Below are 18,962 nucleotides of genomic sequence, written 5' to 3'. Positions count from 1 at the left end.
ACGTGCTCTTTCCACGTTAAACGTTTTCACGTTCATTATATCACGTGAATTAATGCTGAACTTATGGTTAGACAAATTATCTTTACATGTTTTCTAATGCTATTAGCCTTCCATGAATCTTACTTTTCTGTTCTCATTGCAGAGACTTTAATTTGTTGTTGCAATTTATAAGATTGAAATTAAGGAGGCTCTTGAAATGAGTGCAGCTCCGAAAATTATATATATGAGTTTGGATTGTAAAGTGGCATTGCACGTTGTATAACTCAAGAAAGAAAATCCGAATTTGGTTGCAAACTGGTTCTGTGATTGAGGGTTGACAAAATGGGTGGTGAATTAAGTTACGTGCTTTTAAAAACGCAAATGCTAACTTCAGATCATGCCTCCGTTGTGTCCATGAACATTTTTGTGGCCCTGCTTTGTGCTTGCATTGTCATTGGCCATCTACTTGAGGAGAATCGGTGGGTGAATGAGTCTATCACTGCCCTTTTGATAGTAAGTGATCATCACTTTATAATTAATATAAATACTATAAATAAATTATTATTCATATGTATGTGTGTGCGCGCATGTGTAAATTATAATAACATAAAAGACTGAATTAATTAATTAATTGCTATTTGCAGGGTATTTGCACTGGGATAGTCATTTTGTTGTTGAGTCGCGGTAAAAGCTCGCATCTTCTAGTTTTCAGCGAAGATCTTTTCTTTATATACCTTCTGCCACCTATCATATTTAATGCCGGGTAAAGTTTTCAGCACCAACTAGCTGTCTAATGAATCATTGTCTAATTAATTGGCACCCCAATGAAAATTATTTTGTGTTTTCCTGATCTCTAGTTGTTCTTGTACTTAGAGCAAGGTATACATGATTATTCCAGGTTTCAGGTGAAAAAGAAACAGTTTTTTGTTAACTTCATTACCATTACCCTGTTTGGAGTTGTTGGTACATTAATAAGTTGTAGCATCATAACTTTCGGTATGTCTTTTTTCACTCTACATGGATTTCATATGTTGTTCTTTAAAATTTAACATAGACTTGGTTTCTCAGATTATAATTAATTTGTTACCGAGTACTAACCTAAATTTGTTAAGCAAACTGTCTTCATTGGAAATTTTTTAATTCTTATCTGACTTAAACTTCTGAAGCATTGTTTCAGGTGTCACGCAAATTTTTAAGAGAATGGGTTTTGGTAAATCACTGGATATGGGGGATTATCTAGGTATTATATTATTCAAACTTATCTATTTGGCAACTTGTCAATTGTCAATCTGTTTTGTGACTCAATTTTTCAAATTTTTTCAGCAATTGGTGCAATATTTGCTGCTACAGATTCTGTCTGCACATTGCAGGTTTGGAACGATATGTGCCTTTTTCGCAATGTAGCAGCAACGAAGGTGTCAATGCTAAGTACTGAATTTATAAATGATGTTGCAGGTGCTAAACCAGGATGAGACACCTTTACTGTACAGTCTTGTATTTGGCGAGGGTGTTGTGAATGATGCTACATCTGTTGTGCTTTTTAATGCAATAAAAAGTTTTGACCTCAACAAAATTGACCCCAGAATTGGTTTGCATTTTATTGGCAACTTCTTGTATTTGTTCACCGCAAGCACCCTGCTTGGGGTCTTGGTAAGCTACCTCGCTCCTTCTAATTCATGTTCTCTTTATGTATGATCTCAAGAAGTGATTTATGATGATAATGGTTTATAACCACTAATCATGTTCTGAATTTGGATTTGCAGAATTACAATAATATATTTCTTAAATTTTATGAAATTTCATACATAATTACATATATAGATATGTATCATATCCAATATATATATATATATATATTTGATACTTATCCTATATATTTGGAACATCGTAACAGATACGTATTGCATTTGTGCATCATAGGGTCTAATATGTCTATATCATCTTGCAGGCTGGTCTACTTAGCGCTTACATTATTAAAACGCTGTATATTGGCAGGTATCTTACTGAGAGAACTGTTTTTACCATCGCCATTGCCGTTCAGCAATTACTATCATAGTATTCTATTGTTTTATATTCTATATTCTGTAGATGCAGTTCCTATGATTTTTTTTTTCGACTCGGAGTCTCTGTATGTTTTATCTTGATCACAGGTTTTTTAAACCTACCATGAAAATAATTTGTGATAATTTTTTAGCTGTTCAACAAATTGCTCACTCATTGCAGGCACTCTACAGATCGTGAGGTTGCTCTTATGATGCTAATGGCATACCTTTCCTACATTCTGGCTGAAGTAAGTTTTAAAGAACTTCAGAAATATTTTGTAGAGTATGTCTTTTTGAGCTCTATATCTATTTTTTCTTGTGAAAGGGTTCTGATATATCTACAAGTTCTGCAGTTATGGTATCTGAGTGGCATTCTTACTGTATTCTTCTGTGGGATTGTTATGTCTCATTATACTTGGCATAATGTGACTGAGAGCTCGAGAATAACTACCAAGTATATCCTCTAGACATTCTTCAAGCTAAGTTATATATGGATCTATTTGGGTTGGGGGTAGTAACACTGTCTAATTTGATTTATTAAAACTTGTTGTTACAGACATGCTTTTGCAACTCTCTCATTTGTTCTTGAAACCTTTATCTTCCTTTATGTTGGTATGGATGCCTTGGACATTGAAAAGTGGAGGTTTGTTAGTGATAGGTGAGTCCTGCATTCTCTCAGAGACCAGTGAAAATAATCATTAACACCTTGCCCCTTTTTACTCGTGAAAGATTGTAGGATCATGTGTCTCCTAGTCAACAAATGGTTTCCTCAGACTTCCTTTTACTTGTTATAGAAAAACAATTTGTGTAACTCACTCAGTTTCTTCTGCAGGCCTAAAACATCTGTCGCTGTGAGTTCAGTATTATTGGGTCTAGTACTTGCTGGAAGAGCAGCCTTTGTTTTTCCCCTATCCTTCTTATCCAACCTCACTAAAAAGACGCAAAGTGAAAAAATAAGTTTCAGGGAGCAGGTATGGCTAGATTTCTGCAAGTATTCTCTGTCAGGGTTTTTAGGATTGTCAGGTTATGTTGACAAATTTTTCATTCTAGGTGATAATTTGGTGGGCTGGTCTTATGAGAGGTGCTGTTTCAATGGCACTTGCCTACAATCAGGTAAGAGCAACATGTGGCATGTGGGGGCTGTTTAAAACCTCGGATACAATCGTGAAGTTTGATATTTCTAAAAGTGACACTCTTGTAAAATGCAGTTCACCTTGTCGGGTCACACTGAACAGCGAACCAATGCCATCATGATCACCAGCACCATTACTGTTGTGCTTGTCAGCACAATGGTAAGACGCATGCTTCTTCTAAATTTGTTTGACATTTCATGGTTTTGTTAATATAGAGATTTTGCTTTCTGCTTCGATCATAATTACTCCTAGGTTAACCATTTGATAATTGTTATAGCTCACATATATGACAGGAAATTCAAAATCCACAGCTTCAAAAGAAAATTCTTTAGAGGTGGTGCTGACACAATTTAATTACTACTTGTCAGGTGTTTGGTTTGATGACTAAGCCACTCATAAGGTTTTTGCTGCCTGTTAATCCCCTTCCTAAACGCAAAAACAGTATGGCAAATATAGATTCATCTAATAATTCCCCCAAATCAATCACTGTGCCCTTTCTTGGAGGCTCCCAAGATTCTGAAAACGAATTTGATGGCAGTGAAATTCATCGTCCAAGCAGTATTCGTGCCTTACTAACAACTCCAACACATACCGTTCATCAACTATGGCGTAAGTTTGATAATTCATTTATGCGTCCGGTTTTTGGTGGTAGGGGATTTGTTCCTGTAGCTCCGAACTCGCCAACCGCTCGCAACATTAATCAACAGTGGCATTAAGAGTGCCCAGAAACTTGTATTTTTTTAAACTGAAAATTTTGTGAAGATCAAGCAACGCATTTATAAAACCGCGGTAAGTTTGGTAGAGTTTTTTGGATAGTGAGAAAGCTTGGTACCATGGGTTCCATCATCCTGTACAAGTAATGCCACTAGTGTGAGAATTGTAAATTTTCAGTTATGAACTCATTTTCTTTCTTCTTTTTTAATTTAAGCTAAGATTATTAGGAATTACTTATTACATTATAAGCACTGTCATCGCATGCAGCCGAAAAAGACAAAATTTTAAAGACATAGATTGGAATATGAAAAGTTATTCGATTGTAAAATTAAGAATGGAAAGTGAAAAAAATATTAATCATGATCTATTTTGTACTATGACTTAACCCCAATTTCCCCCTCCTCCAAACTATGAAATCTTTGCTTGGTTCTATTATAAAATATCCAAACAATAAAATGACATTTTTATTCCATTCCATCTCATTATTTTCCAATTCATTTCATTTCATTCTCTGTTACCAATCTAATCATAGCCTCAAGTCATCAGAAAAATCTCACATTTCTCGAGTATCATATCATATTTCAAGCACAAACTAATACAAGAAATAAGGATAACCACTAACACATACTTCAGGCAAAGTAACAATTTGATTAAGCATCAAGTGTCTACATATAACCCTCAGATACGATACAAGCAAAACACAGAATTCAGCCGTACACAGACCGGACCTAACCAAACGGGTTTAAATGGGTGCTACTTTATTCCACAATTCTAAAGCACGGTTCCAACCTCATGTGATTAGTTTATCCTTGCAGACCAATGATACCTAGACACCAACAAACGGCAAAAAGAGGATATCAGTACACTGTCAACATAAGCAACTATAAAATCTCGACCATGGACGAATTGAAAGGACTAACGACATAGTAAACAAAGGAAACTTAACAAATACATATTTGATTCTAAAACAGCTGACAACGGCTATCAAATATACAGATTAATTGATACTTGATAATCTCTATAAAGATCTTTGTAAGGTTAATTGTGGCATCAAAACCACATCAAAAATTGATATTGCATAGGTAAAGGTAATAGGGAATGTGAAAAAAGACAGCATTTAATATTGCAGTCTATGCTTACCACAAGCTACTCTGCCACCAGCATTTCCAGTAGTTTTGCTAAGCTCATGACCACCTACACAAGATAAGGAAGAAAAATAACATGTAATAAGCTGAAAAACAACAAAAACTTTAACATAAAATAATGAATAGCTGTGATATGTAATGCAAAGAAGGAAAAATAGAATAGATCAAGATCCTCTTATGCTAGCAAGGAAAATGAACGAGAGGAAGACACATTTAAGTTAATGGGCCCTACGTAAATCATGGCGAGATACTATAATTTTCTCTCCTTACAAGGCAATCTCATGTTCTTTACTAACATGAAAGGATCCAAATCCAAACAGAATTAAGACAGAATATCATAAGTGGATGTCCAATGACTCTGATAGCAAGGAATAAAAACAGATTAGTGGATACCTTTTCCAAGGTCATCAGAATCAGCATGGACAACAACAGCCCTTCCTATGATGGAGTTTGGTCCAGTGAGAGGAATCTGTACAAATTTACTAGTTAAAAATTGAAACTTCCCAAGTCTTGGTGTCAACCTAGAAGAATTCAACAGAGATTTGATTTGGAAATGAGTAACATACCTGACTGTCGGTAATACTGAAGCTAACGGTACCTTGAGTTACACAATGAGATAAAACCATTTTAAAATAAAGACCAAACAAGCATGTGGTATGATAGGCAAAATAGACAAGTTCTTTCAAAGATGAACTATCACCAAAATAGAACGCAAGTAATCTCAATTACCAAACATCATTTCAAAATATGGAAAAGTTTCTTGTAGAACCTCCAGATTATCTGTCATCTATCAATTACTTCTTTGTAATGCTAAAAAGATTACTTTTATTGCTTATTCAAAAAATATATATTACTTTTCACACTGGGATTGTAAAAATAATCAGAAATTTGAAATTTGGAATCAGATAAATATGTTGCTTTTTGATCTTTTCAGATTAGTTGGAATCAATCACTAATCAAATAGATGAAACAGAAGAAAAAATAATAGATCAGACGTACCATCATCACCGACATTAACAAATCAAATAGATGAAACAGAAGAAAAAATAATAGATCAGACGTACCATCATCACCGACATTAACATTCCCAAGATCACCAGCATGACGATTCTCGTCCTCAGGGGCACCGTGCTCGTTGTTATTAGGATTGAAATGCGCTCCTGTAAGAATGGAAAGAAAATAAAATAAAAATTGAGCCTTGTAATATATTACTTAATGACGGGATTTCATAATCCAGTTGCTTTATAACAGATTTTATTGCTTGGTGCTTTGAAGACTCAATCTCTCACACAAATGTTCATTTCTTTTCATTAAAGCAAAGCGAGAGTATACAATTTGTTTCAGGTCATTAATGCTTCATAGTATCAAAAAATGATTCGGGTTATTGTCTAAAGACTATACCAGTTGACAGGCAACCATTGGTAGTGTCCCCCAAGGCATGGACATGGAAGCCATGGAGACCAGGCTTAAGACCAGCAAGAGATCCAGTTACGGTGGTTGGACCTGGACAATTTGTAATATATGTCATTTGATTTGGCTCAATAGTCAGTACAGTATGAGAAAACAAAATCATAGGCATGTTTGAATAAATTTCTCAATAAACACTTACAGTAGCAAAAAAAAACGTAAAAAAAAATTAAATCTATTTCACAAGTTAAAATCAACTTACACACTTCAAATTTTATAAATGTTACCTCATTTAACTTCTTAGATAGAATAGAAGTTTAACTCATTTTGACTTGTTAATTTTTTTCACCCACAAGTGCTTAATTGAAAAGATTACCAATGAAGAGTAGAAACTTACCATTTCCCTCCTGAGTGAAGAAAATAGTTCCAGTGACACCCTCGCTGCTGCCAAGAACTGCCACAGCCTTCACCATTGCTCAAAGTGATCTGAACAACAAAACATCCATTTAAAACAAAACATCTAAGACTGGAGTACTCACGCGTGACGTGACATACATAGTATCAGGTAAGAACTCATGGATATTATTATAATAAATAAGAACGGTGAATACGGACCATTAGATCATATTTAAATAGTCAATATTAACCGAGTCAATTGAGTTAGAAGGCAATCCAAACACAAAAAGATCTTACAAACTCTATGAAACTTTCGATACCCATGTGTAATTATGTTCAATTGATTAAGTTTCTGATGTTAATCCTAAATAAGAGAAGAAACCGATTGAGTTGACCGTAAGTAAACACAGATTATCATGTAAAATTCCAAATACACAAACTAGCTGGCTATTCAGTAGATCAGTCTAATAACACCAAACGAGACTTGCAAAACTCATTACTGAATCAAATTCTTCCAAATTCCATATGCATAATAGCAGGAGTTCAACAAAATAAATGAATAAGAAATATATATATTTCTAAAAAAAAAACCGAAGTAACAGAAGGAAAAAAAAATAAAATAAAAAATAAAGATACGATCAGCGTCGTAGAACAAAAACGCAAGCGATCTGCGGATGATCGAAAATGAAATGCAAAAAAAGAGAAATAGAATGTTGGGAGGAAAAATGAAAACGAAAAACGGAATCGGTGATCATCAGAGAGTGAATTGAAAAGGCGAAAATCGAAGAAAGGAGAAGAGGAGCTTAGCATGATACCTCAGGGCACCCCTTAGACTTAGAGAAAAAGAAGAGTCTAGAAGACGGATGATGGGAAGCAGAGTGGGTTTATTGTTTTTTTATTTATAGCGAGTGAGGCGTGTGTGTTAGCACGCCACGAGGTCCTCCACAACTATTAGCATTTCTACTAACCATTTGCCACCTCATCGCTTTCCTAATGTGTGCATTTCTAGTTTAAGAGCCTAAATAGCACATTTTTTAATATACACATTTTCATTAGTATTGGTTAAATTTAATTATAATTATAAAATTATAAGAGAGATTCTTTCAATTAAATATGATATGATGTGAGAATTGAGACTTACAATTTTTTATGAATTTTAATCCATTTTAAATAATAAAAAAATATGTGAAAAAAAGTGTATGTTGATAATATTTCTCTCTCCAAGTTTACATACTTTTCTGAAAACTATATTTTTATTATGTTTTATTAATTTTAATTGTTTTAATTTCTCTCATTATTATTATATCTATTTTTTTATTGACTTATATATAAATTTATGTAAAGGGACAAAGTAAAATCCTCAAAATTCTTTTCATACATGATAAAATTAGACATATACAAAAGTGTACGATATCAACATATGTCACCTACTATTTATTGAATTCAGACAAATAACTCATAATTAAAAATAATTTTGTAAAGAATTTTAATGTAGAGACATTTCAAATTGGATTTTATATCATAAAGTAAAACTTCTAATTTGGTTGTTATAAAAAAATATTAAGAGTATTTTTTTTGTATTATTCCTTATAAACTCAAATATAAGTAAAAATATTTGATTTCACACTCCACGTTTATGAAGTTCATTTACTTTTCTTGATCTTATGTAAAAAATTAATATTTTCTAAAATCATATTTATTAGAGATGTTGCTCACATTTAAACTGACTTAAGGATATTTTTAGAATAATAACATTAAATAGAGTTGAATTAGTTAAATTTTGTTTGTATTTTCTTCCATGAAACTTGAGTTTTTCTTCTTCTTATATTTAAGTTTAGAGAGTACGGTATAAATTTTACATTATCTATTAAGTAGTAATTATTTTAAATGATTGTTATTAGAAATATTTTTATTGTATATAATAATAATAATAATTTATAATTAGATAATATAAACAATTAGTACATTTAATTAAATTTTATTTATTTAAAAATAAATTATTAATTAAAAATTGTCCAACAGGGTGGAATTTGATGACATTGATCCACTTGAACATTTACTAATTTTGGAGCGGGCTAAAATAAGGCGAGCTATAAAGGGTTGATGGGCTCACTTCTACTCTTTAGAGTAACTAAATTACAAAATCAATTTTAGAAAAGTTTGTGAAAAGAATAAATTTTGGAACAATCTACTTGGACTATATCAAAAGTCAGAACGACCGGGTATGTTTGAATTGCCAATCTCTTCCTCCAATTCTCTACGAGATTCATCCCATAGTTGCGCTTCAATATCCAACCTTTTGATTTCTGCAAGTCCACGTTCAACTGCAAAAGGGATATATAAAGTCTAACGATATGTTCGAACTAAAAGCATTAACATATGTATATTTGCAAGGGAAGGTTATCAATTCACTAACCACAATATACTAGTAAAGTGAACACTTCGTAATTAGAAGTGAAAATTAAGTATTATTTATGCTAGTAAATTACAATGGATGGGAGGAAAGGGATGGACAATACCATCAACTGCGTCTTGTGAGGTAGGAGTCATAGAGTTATGATTGATCCAATGCTGCAAACGCTCATTAGCTATGTCAGGCTCTATTTCATGCCTTTTTGCTCTCCTCCAAATGTAAGCAAGCCAAGCCTAAACGAAAATGATAGACAAAAATCCATAGATTGGAAAAGAAAATTCCATATATATAAAATATGAAACCTTCTTAATAAACCCCCAAAAGAAAAGAAAATAAGAAAAAAGCTATTTACTCTATTGTTTGTATAGAAAATTTAAAAAACAAAATAAACTGAAAATAAAAATGATATTTTTGTAATTAGAATTGAAAAGAATGGAAAATATTTTATTAAACAAAACGCCTCCTAAATTTCTAGATATTTTCTTCATTATTCTCCCAAGTAATTATCTGGAAACACATTTTCAATATTAATTTATCGATCCCTTCACTCTGACCAAGTCACCTGAGCTTCAGCAGATAAAAGTCATATATACAATAATTTTGTTCTAAGACACAAATTTTCATTGCTTGTTTTCTTAATTTTTCTTCCCCACGCCCCTAATGTCATTAACAAATGTTACTATTTTACATTCAAAGTCTTTGTTCTATTGTTAACACCTTCGAAACTAAATGAATGAAGTTTGTTGGCTCTGAGCCTACTATTTAGTTATTGTAAGTTAAACTTTACATATCACCAAATTAAAAATGAAAGGCCTAATTAAGTGATCACAAATATATTTTTCATTTTTTTTAAGAAGTATAGCTAGGAGGAGGATGGGGTGACTAAGGAGGATATTATCAAAAAATTTAAAGGAGAAAAAGAATGAAAAAAGAAAAACAATGAAAATATTGTTACATGTACCTGTTTAAAGGATACATCTTCAGCCTCCTCCTGACTCAATTCTGAAAATAAAAGACTAATCTTTTAAATGAAGTATGTAGCATCAATCTAACATTAATTTTTTTATCTACCATTTCAGGTGGTAGACGGTGTCAATGTGAATCAAGTTACTGACAAGCAAGTTGTGAGGATGATACCCAATGAAGACAAATCATACCCAGCATAAAATATTGGACATTTTATAAATATTATTAAATATTACCTTAAAGACTAAAAGTGGTGTATTTTAAAATTAGAGAAACTAAAATCAAATAAAAAAAATTAGAGGGATAAAAAATATCTTACCTTATATTTAAAATTTGTAATTAGTAAATTTAAGTTGTCAAATTTTTATCGGTAAAATAAACTATGATATTAATTAAAATAACACAAGACGTGCCCAGAAAATACAAAGTATCTGCTCTATCAAGCTTACATGTCCACAATATTATAACTCCAATAAATATCAACCTTTTAACACACATGATTTAGGAAAATGCAAATTGACTAAGAGAAACTTACCAAATGCATCACACTGCCCTTCAATTGGTAGTTTTAGGTCATCTACACCAAAAAAATCAAGAGTCAAAACATAAATATATCGGACACCAAAAAAAAAGTAATGTTTTTTCTACAACGAATTTGGAATAACATTTGATGTGCCTTTGGTTTATATGAACTATTTTTTGACACATGTAGATAAAAAAAATAAATGAATAATGTATATGATATCAAATATGATTATGAAAAGTTGATGTTCGACTAAAAAAACTATAAAATTAGTGTATATATTATTTAACTTGGCACCTGAAAAACCAGCTTTCAACATATTTGGTCGCCTATGTTGAGCCAATGCAACCACCAATGCTTCTTCTACCTTTAAAACAGACACAGAGAAGAAACGTAGCTTGAAAAGAAAATTTTGGAGAGTTAAAATAAGATTTTCACATATAGGTTAAATATGTTATACTATAAGTTAAATATCACTTTTATTCATTATGTTTTAATATTTTTATTTTAATATATTAAATTTTAAAAAATTTATTTTAATCATTTATATTTTTGAGAGTTTCATCTTAATACAATAAATTTTTAAAAAAATTATTTGATACTTATGTTTTTAAAATTTTTATTTTGATTATTTCTTTCGTTTAAGTGCTACATCAATTTAAAGAAGTATATATAACAATATTAGTATTACCTATTTTGGCATGTGTTTCTTGCATCTCACGTAACCTCATTTAGAGAAGCTAGCACATTCTATCGGTATAGATAGTGATGATAATCATTCAATACATCTTTGGTTGCGCATTTTCATAGGTTCGAACTCGATTCATATTAGATGAAAAAAACCTACTTTGTGTAGTTTCTACATTTTTTTTATTGATTGAACATAGAAATATTTTTATATATGTATTTTTAACATATCCGCATAAACATTATTAATGTTTTTTTTAACAATAGTAACAATGAGATTTGAACTAAGACTTCATGCAAATTTCTCGACACTGAGTCCATTCTAATGGGTTTTCAACTTTTCATTATCAATGAGTTGATGACACCTTGTTAAATGAGACACGAAGAAGAAATTCTTCTGGAGAAAGGTAATATACGTTAAATTCATAATATTATATTTAAAAAGTGAAAAACAGATTTGAGTATCTACTATCATTTGAAGCAATAAAGACATGCGTTCACTTTTTTTTTCCTAGAAAAAAGGATATGATAGAAACCTTTAGTGAAGCCAATTGTCGCAAACCTTGCTCAACAAAAAGCATGTTTTCAATATTTCCCTCTCCAGAAAGTTCCTTCAGGTCACGTTGACCTTCTGTATCCTCTACATCGAGGTCTACCGTGTAGCACAAAAATGGAGGATAGTCAATCACCCCAACTTATTTTCAGGAGCTACGTAAGAAACCGACGGAAAAAATAAAAAAAGATAACAAGCAAACTACTAAAACAAGAAAATTAAAGAAATTCAAAAAGTAATTAACGTTACCTGTTTCCTCTTTAGCTTTCTCTGCTGCTGCTAATACAACTTCAATCGGATTCGGGGCCAACATAGACCAGTATTTGTATTTTGCTTCCGCAATATCAGCATGAATACCTGTGATATATCTCAGAGCCATCAGATGTAATGAGATTTTTTCCTTTTTCTTTAAATAAAAGTATAGTTTCTAAGCAATTGCTTCTAAAGGTCCCTCCTCGTAATATTCTAGCAGCGTTCGGCTATGATTTAGTTCATGCTGTTTAGCATTTCTTGTTGTGTTTTTCGGTTTTAAGTTTCTCTTATGTACAAAAAAAAAAAAATGAAAGTTCATATATAGAGATGAAAATGCATTTTATTTTGTATACAAAATATATAAATTTAACAGTTAGGTACTTCTCTATTAAAAAAAAACACAGGTAGGTAGTATTTTGAAAAAAGCAAGTTGCCCAATTTTGGCAGGATTAAAATAATAGTTTTATATTCTGTTTATACTGCATTGATTTTTGTTTTGTTTGTTTTTAAAAATTTGTCGAGGTCTACATTTTTTGGTGTGTGCACATGATGAAATTGAGTGGGATAAAGGTTTTATTGTTGTTTCACATGATAAAATCTATACTTGAAAAGTAAGAATATACTGTAAATTTGTAAGAACAAATTATGAAAAAAAAAATTCTCATCAACAACCAACCTTGCCGGGTAAAAGGCATCTTAAATAACAAAACAAAAATGAATTAAGTATAGAAAGAATGTAAATTTTGTCTAGAAAATATCTTTATTGTCTACTATTAAATATGTTATTCTTATGTTTTTCTTCACAACATTCTTATGTATTTCTTCTTAACATCTAAAATTATTTATTTTACTCCCCTCTGAAAACTGAGTTGCTTAAGATTATTTATTTTACCCTTCTCAAACACGAGTTACCTATTTTAGATCCATTATATCTTTAAACAAAAGCAAATGATACCATTAATATTATATAAGATGACTTTACCATGCCGAACACATAAACCCCAATACCGAGCTAGCCAACACCTCTTTAAAACAACCTCTTCCTAAGAGACAAAACGGAAAATCACATAACTATGCAGAAAAGTGCTTAAAAAAATTGTTAAAATGAAAACATTACTAGTAACGTTAAACCCTAACCATTTCTTCCGGGGTGAGTATCATTCGTTGAGTCATAAGCCGTAGTTTTTCGAAAGCAGACTCGGTCTCCTCCCTTGCAGTCTAATACAAAATATGAGATATTTAAATTGAATTTTATAAACATATGTAATTTCTCCGTACTTAAAATGGCAGAATTTGAAAACAGTTCTATGAAACGTACAAGGTAAGTTGCTGGATACCTCAGCATCCGCCTGAAGCGCTGCTTGAAAACCTCCATGATTCTTTGATGCATTTCTCAGAGCAGCCTAAAAGTGGACATGATGTTCATCATTCAACTTCCTAATCTTACTTCTACGAGAAATGTTAAAAATTATACCGGTTGGTTTGCTGTTTCTTTGAAGAATTAATATGCCAGTAATATGCACAACTACGAGGAATAGAATCCTCCTATGTAGGGTAGGGATATGTAATGCATAAAGAAAAGGATAGAGTCAGCTAGGGAAAGGAAAAGAAGATAAACCTCTCTTTGTTGCAGTGCTGCCTCTTTTCTGAAAAACAAATTAAAACCAACAAGACATGTCAGAATACAAAAAAGGTTTAGGGAAGAAACAGAACTTACCCGATCTCTTATGGTGTTGCATAAGTTAACCATTAAAAACCTTGGCTTTACCATGGTCTTAATTCCTTGTTAATGTCATCTAATTTTTCTGCTGCAGTAGATAATTTTCTTGAAAAACATTCAGATCAAATTTTAGATGGATTTCCTTCAAAATTTAAACATATATTGAAATGGATTCAATAATTTGTGCAGATTAAGTTTAATCTAGGTAAAGAATCATAAAATAAATAAATAAAATGATTAATGAACATAAAAGAGTATTTAGAAAATTATAAGTGGACAACAATGTTCTTATTTTAAACCATATCTAAGTTGTAAGTGGAGTTAAATTTAAGCCAAACCACGGGTGTTAAAGGGATCGAGATACTTTCATGTTAGTTTTGATTAAGATACCAAACAATTATAACAAGATTCATCATTCTTTGAGTAGGGTCCATTAGTTTTGCCTGATTCTCTTTTTTCTCTATTAACATGACATTATCGTGGTACTTGGGAAGAGATCCAAATTTATGTTGTGTCATTTGTCTGGGAGGGGAGCTTGCATCATACTCCAACTCGTCTTAGTGCTAAACTTGCCTGCTTAAAAGGTGAGCCTCCAAAGTTACTCCTTCTCCAAGAGTAGCAACCTACACGAAAATATATGAAAAATTATGGATAATTAGTAAATATAGATTCACTCGACCAGCCGGACCATCCAACGAAACAGAGAAAGAAACATGAGAAAATAGCAACGTGAAAGAGACTCTTTCCTTTTTAATGGTAATGTATCCCACCATGCAGTTCAAAATTGAGGAATGGTATCCAACCTCAAAAAAATTAGTGTATTAAATGTCATTATAAAATTACACGTAATCTGATTATGCATTCAAAATTGAAGTCAAAATATATACTAAAATTATTTATCCAAAGATCAAGAACAATGGAAACACCTAGAAAAAATTATTTGGTAGTCCCAAGATCATTAAGTGTCCATAGTCTTAACCGATCTCTACTTGATATGTAATTAAATTTTTTAATTTACACAAAAAAAACTTGATTACACGTCATTTGATGATTAATTAGGGATTATATAGTCCATAACCGCCTAATAATATCTCTGCGCCTAGGTACTAGAATAACATTATAATTTTGCATCTAAAATGTAACAATTATCCATAAAAATTGCAACCATCTTAGACAAATTTCATTTTTATCGTTCTGTTGTAAAGAAGGAGCATATGACAATTTCCTAATTCATATTTACTTCGACAAATAACCGGTTTCAAATTTTGTTCCACAACCTTAGATTACGCGTCCCCAGCTGATATGAACATCGCATGTATATGCTTGTGCATTAGATTTTCTTTTTGGGGAAACAATGGTACTAATGTTTAAACCTATAACCACATCCAAGTTGTTATACTAGCACGTTCCTAGTGGTTCACATGTGCAGTAAGGCAATAAGCTGACAAACATTGCCACGTATTACCTGTTGTTCTAGTTGCCTAACTCTTGATTCAGCTTCTTCATACTTCTCTTCTGCAAGTCGAAGCTGTGGATACACGTATCAAAATGGTGTGGCAAAAAAAGAATGTGTATATTAAAACAAAATCATTTTTATCATGAACAACTTCATGTTATCAGCCTTCAGCCGTATTATTATTTTTAAAAGACAGCAGCAATATTCACATGACAGTGCTAATTAAGTTACATCTAATTTATAGCCCAAATTATATCTGAAACTAAAAAGAAGTTACTTTATCGATATCAAAATATGAACTGAACGTCCCTACATTTGAAATCAAGAAAACAGAGGTCACACGATTTCTTTTACAAACACCCTGCTAGAATCTCAAAACTTGGATGTCTAAGGAAAAGATATTACTCAAACTAACGTATTTTATCACCTTATCGACCAAATTATCGTTTTCTTCTTGTAACATATCAAGCTGCATTAAAATTTTCACATCTCATTAGTAGATTCCTGAAAAGAGACAACAGCCATGCATGGCCGACGCAGTTGAAAATTAAGAAATTCAAGTGCAGTTAAGTTAAAGGGGGACGAAAGGGAGGAAGGAACAAGTAAAAATACAGAGCGGGTAGCTTGATTAGTGACACTGAAACTAATCATCTATGAGAAAAGGACTTCAAAGGCATGCATGAACATAATAATTAGATCGAGTGTCCAACATGGACCCGTTTACTACCTCATCCTCAAGCTCATGACTAGTAGGACGCTGCTGCTGATTGGCATTTTCCCTTACCTTCATACTACCCAGATCAAGTGACAATCTACATGGTCATAAAAAGCACATAGCATCACATGTATGATATACTAAATAACCTAAGATATCTCTCTTTTAGTGAAGAAATTATTATATAGTATTCTCCTCACCAATCTTCATTTTGAACCAATCTACATGTGACCATTATTAACTCTTTTTCATATTGAAAAATATGATTACATGTCACGTGGAGCCTGACTAGGACCACATAGTCTAATTAACATGAAAATTTACTTTATGAGTTGTAAAAAGAGTGTAAGAAGTGGGCTGACATTTCTCCTATACATTAATTGGAACTGAAAGAGTAAATAAGTCATATTTTTACATAAATGCAGAAAAGAACCACGAAGAGGAAGCATATGATGAATCCATAGTGTCTAATATTTTCTTGGAAAAGAAATGTAAAAGCAAATAAGAACAGGAGCAGGCAGCAGCATACCTTTTGTCTTTTCTAATATCAAGAAGAGGCTCAGAGGGAGGAACACCAACAGAAGAGGCTGGTCTGAGTGTAATAGGTACACTAGGCGGCACCATGGGAACCACCTTAGAAAGTCCACTGGGACGGCCAGAGGTTGAGCGAGCAGAGGGAGGCTGATCATTGTTGGCACTACTGGGTTGAGGCGACCGTGTAATTATTGTAGTGCGAGCGGAGGGAGACAATTCTAGGGTTCGGTTTGCTGGCGTTGAACGAGCAGAAGGTGGTTGTTGCTCTGCGTTATTCATTAGAGTGGGTGTCCGAGGTGGAGGTTGCTCAGCTAGAGCATTTGAAGATGCATATGATCGAACACTCGACATGCCTCTCACAGATCGTGGCTGTTCTTGATCGATGCGAACTGACTAATACAAATCAATAAAATCAAAGTCTCATCAACTTGTTCCGATTAATAATCATTCAACATTACTAATTAGTAGATGTATAAATTTAAAAGAGTTATATGCTATCATATGAAATTTAAGGGTTTTGGTACATTGAAAAACTCTTTCCCATTCAGACTCATTCAACTATCAGCCTAAAAAATAACTACCAAAATTAGTAGATTCTTCAAGATATCATAGTAAAAATCTAAATTCCTAAATTTAATTAGAATGAATCTACAAGGTAAATGCAAGTTTCACACTCTTATCCAATGAGATGACATAATTTTGTGATTTTCAAACATTAATTTCAGGAAATAGTAGAGAATCCTATGTGCATGATAAGATTATTTAAAGGTATAAGTTGTTTAGAATGAAAATATGAGAGTGTATTAAAATAATATTGTGAAAATATACATGATCATTCCAAAAAAAAAAAAAAAGGTAATTACCGCTGGGGAACGCGATCTAGCAGATGGCGGTTGTTCTTGAACGGAGCGAACTGACTAAAATTAACAAAGTAAATAAAAAGTTTTCGTCAACTTGTTATTCAAATTAAGAAGCATTCCACTTGCAACGAAAAATGCAGTTACCGCGGGGGAACGTGATCTCGCAGATGGAGGTTGTTCTTGAACAGCGCGAACTGGCTAATAGAAACAACAGGGAAAGTCGGAAACAAACTTTCAAACAAAGCAGCACTGTGATCTTGATCTGATAATTCAAAGGCCGAGAGAAACGGAATTACCATTGGTGACCGCGACCTTGCAGATGCAGCATCCTGAACGCTCCGAACTGCCTAATAAGAACATCAACAACAACATCAAATTCGAAGCACGTTCAATTCAAAAGGAATATAAATACAAGCAAGCAATTAAAAAATGCGGTTAAATATAAAGTTACCATGGGAGAGCGAGTTGGCATTGGTCTTCCGCCGCCGAGACCAATACCTCCGCTGCCAGCGATCGCGGAATAGTCAAGAGGAACGTCGTCCTCGTCTTCGTCATCGTCGTCGGTTTGCGACATAACCTGCGCAAGTCTCTGCGCGGCGGCTTTGGTGGCGTTGTTCTGCGCTCTCCGGACGTTGGTCATGGCGGAGCCGGTGGAACCTGCGCGCGCGTGGCGGTGCAGCGGCGATATCACATTCACCGGCGAGGACGGCGAGGACGGCGTCCCTGGAGAGCTGTTCTGCCTATCGTACATTCTCCTCCGATCCATCTACAAAACCAAACAAAAAAAAAAAAAGAAAAAAAATAAACATCATAAATAAAACACTGATGACATTGTCATGCATATGGATCATATATGAAGTTTTGGTGAAACTTGCTTTTGTCTATGAGTGAGTGGTAGTTATATCTCCTCGAAGAGGAAGTTATTTCAAAATAGGAAGAATCCAGAAAAAATTGGTGTCCGAATTCATGGATCTCTCTTTAGCCTAACCTATATTAATCATTCGCAATTATTTTTTTCTTTCTATATCACAGAGGCATTAATTGTTACAAGAAAAGCGAGACAGAAGAAAATGAAATGAGGAGTGGAAGGGTGTTGGAGTGGTGTCCTGCTATTGTGGAGTTAGAGGCTGGGAGGTGTGACGTGGATGCTGCCCTGAATGTTTGTAACCGTCTTCCAACTTCATGTAACGAAAAAATTGTAGTATTTGTTATGTATTACTCGTTACTCATTTACATTTATTAACTATAAATTAGCAAGAATATTATAACTGCCTTATAAAAAATATTATCGTAAAAAATGCAGCATGCATAATATATAACTGGTTTGTCAAAAAAAGAATAATATAACTGTCTTGTAATTAAATAATTAGCACGATCGACCAATAGGAGCATTATCCAGAAAAAGAAACAAAAAACAAAAGGAGCATTAGCAAGGCATTTTCAGCACATATTTATACGAACTTAATT

General features: G+C 32.9%; 3 protein-coding genes across 5 annotated transcripts; 1 reads left to right on the top strand and 2 right to left on the bottom strand.

Annotated features, from left to right (window-relative positions):
• The first annotated feature begins 107 nt into the window (after nt 1-107).
• LOC100787925 (sodium/hydrogen exchanger 1) lies at nt 108-4,619 on the top strand. The gene is made up of 14 exons (XM_003554627.5): nt 108-492; nt 624-742; nt 878-975; nt 1,157-1,219; nt 1,303-1,349; nt 1,435-1,629; nt 1,928-1,974; nt 2,203-2,269; nt 2,375-2,475; nt 2,578-2,679; nt 2,854-2,992; nt 3,072-3,134; nt 3,230-3,313; nt 3,523-4,619. The coding sequence occupies exons 1-14, from the start codon at nt 322-324 to the stop codon at nt 3,868-3,870; spliced, it is 1,644 nt and encodes a 547-aa protein (XP_003554675.1). The 5' UTR covers nt 108-321; the 3' UTR covers nt 3,871-4,619.
• On the bottom strand, nt 4,457-7,745 carry SOD1 (superoxide dismutase [Cu-Zn]). 2 transcript variants are annotated; one of them, NM_001248369.2, is made up of 8 exons: nt 7,632-7,691; nt 6,818-6,906; nt 6,415-6,516; nt 6,078-6,173; nt 5,580-5,611; nt 5,407-5,482; nt 5,009-5,062; nt 4,457-4,694 (listed from the first exon to the last, which is right to left on the bottom strand). In NM_001248369.2, the coding sequence occupies exons 2-8, from the start codon at nt 6,891-6,893 to the stop codon at nt 4,672-4,674; spliced, it is 459 nt and encodes a 152-aa protein (NP_001235298.1). In that variant the 5' UTR covers nt 6,894-6,906; nt 7,632-7,691; the 3' UTR covers nt 4,457-4,671. The 2 variants fall into 2 exon arrangements, with proteins under 2 accessions (NP_001235298.1, XP_014626809.1); XM_014771323.2 differs by lacking the exons at nt 4,457-4,694; nt 5,009-5,062 and having other exon boundaries at nt 5,433-5,482; nt 6,013-6,173; nt 7,632-7,745.
• Nucleotides 7,746-8,792: 1,047 nt separating this feature from the next.
• LOC100819816 (coiled-coil domain-containing protein SCD2) lies at nt 8,793-18,675 on the bottom strand. 2 transcript variants are annotated; one of them, XM_026127008.2, is made up of 20 exons: nt 17,947-18,673; nt 17,792-17,842; nt 17,640-17,693; nt 17,499-17,552; nt 16,631-17,028; nt 16,114-16,198; nt 15,814-15,855; nt 15,396-15,458; nt 14,504-14,553; nt 13,829-13,856; nt 13,548-13,613; nt 13,348-13,428; nt 13,193-13,253; nt 12,208-12,315; nt 11,942-12,057; nt 11,016-11,085; nt 10,731-10,772; nt 10,191-10,231; nt 9,336-9,462; nt 8,793-9,140 (listed from the first exon to the last, which is right to left on the bottom strand). In XM_026127008.2, exons 1-20 carry the CDS (start codon nt 18,259-18,261, stop codon nt 9,019-9,021), a joined length of 1,974 nt encoding a protein of 657 aa, XP_025982793.1. In that variant the 5' UTR covers nt 18,262-18,673; the 3' UTR covers nt 8,793-9,018. The 2 variants fall into 2 exon arrangements, with proteins under 2 accessions (XP_025982793.1, XP_025982794.1); XM_026127009.2 differs by lacking the exon at nt 13,193-13,253 and having other exon boundaries at nt 8,846-9,140; nt 13,529-13,613; nt 17,947-18,675.
• Nucleotides 18,676-18,962: the final 287 nt, after the last annotated feature.

This window comes from Glycine max, chromosome 19 (genome assembly GCF_000004515.6).
Source record: "Glycine max cultivar Williams 82 chromosome 19, Glycine_max_v4.0, whole genome shotgun sequence".
Lineage (NCBI taxonomy): Eukaryota > Viridiplantae > Streptophyta > Magnoliopsida > Fabales > Fabaceae > Glycine > Glycine max.
Note: the sequence above shows the minus strand (reverse complement) of the source record. Positions and strands in the feature narration are given on the sequence as shown.

What these genes read in the sequence shown, in the direction of transcription:
- LOC100787925 (XM_003554627.5), top strand. Translation starts at nt 322, where the DNA reads ATGGGTGGTGAATTAAGTTACGTGCTTTTAAAAACGCAAATGCTAACT. An exon ending in TTGTAGCATCATAACTTTCG is followed by an intron (nt 976 to 1,156) that starts GTATGTCTTTTT and finishes GCATTGTTTCAG; the next exon opens with GTGTCACGCAAATTTTTAAG. An exon ending in TGGAGGTTTGTTAGTGATAG is followed by an intron (nt 2,680 to 2,853) that starts GTGAGTCCTGCA and finishes TTTCTTCTGCAG; the next exon opens with GCCTAAAACATCTGTCGCTG.
- SOD1 (NM_001248369.2), bottom strand. Translation starts at nt 6,893, where the DNA reads ATGGTGAAGGCTGTGGCAGTTCTTGGCAGCAGCGAGGGTGTCACTGGA. An exon ending in TGTTAATGTCGGTGATGATG is followed by an intron (nt 5,612 to 6,077) that starts GTACGTCTGATC and finishes GTGTAACTCAAG; the next exon opens with GTACCGTTAGCTTCAGTATT. An exon ending in TTCTGATGACCTTGGAAAAG is followed by an intron (nt 5,063 to 5,406) that starts GTATCCACTAAT and finishes TATCTTGTGTAG; the next exon opens with GTGGTCATGAGCTTAGCAAA.
- LOC100819816 (XM_026127008.2), bottom strand. Translation starts at nt 18,261, where the DNA reads ATGGATCGGAGGAGAATGTACGATAGGCAGAACAGCTCTCCAGGGACG. An exon ending in TTAGGCAACTAGAACAACAG is followed by an intron (nt 14,554 to 15,395) that starts GTAATACGTGGC and finishes ATTTTCGTGTAG; the next exon opens with GTTGCTACTCTTGGAGAAGG. An exon ending in GGGTTTATGTGTTCGGCATG is followed by an intron (nt 12,316 to 13,192) that starts GTAAAGTCATCT and finishes GATATATCACAG; the next exon opens with GTATTCATGCTGATATTGCG.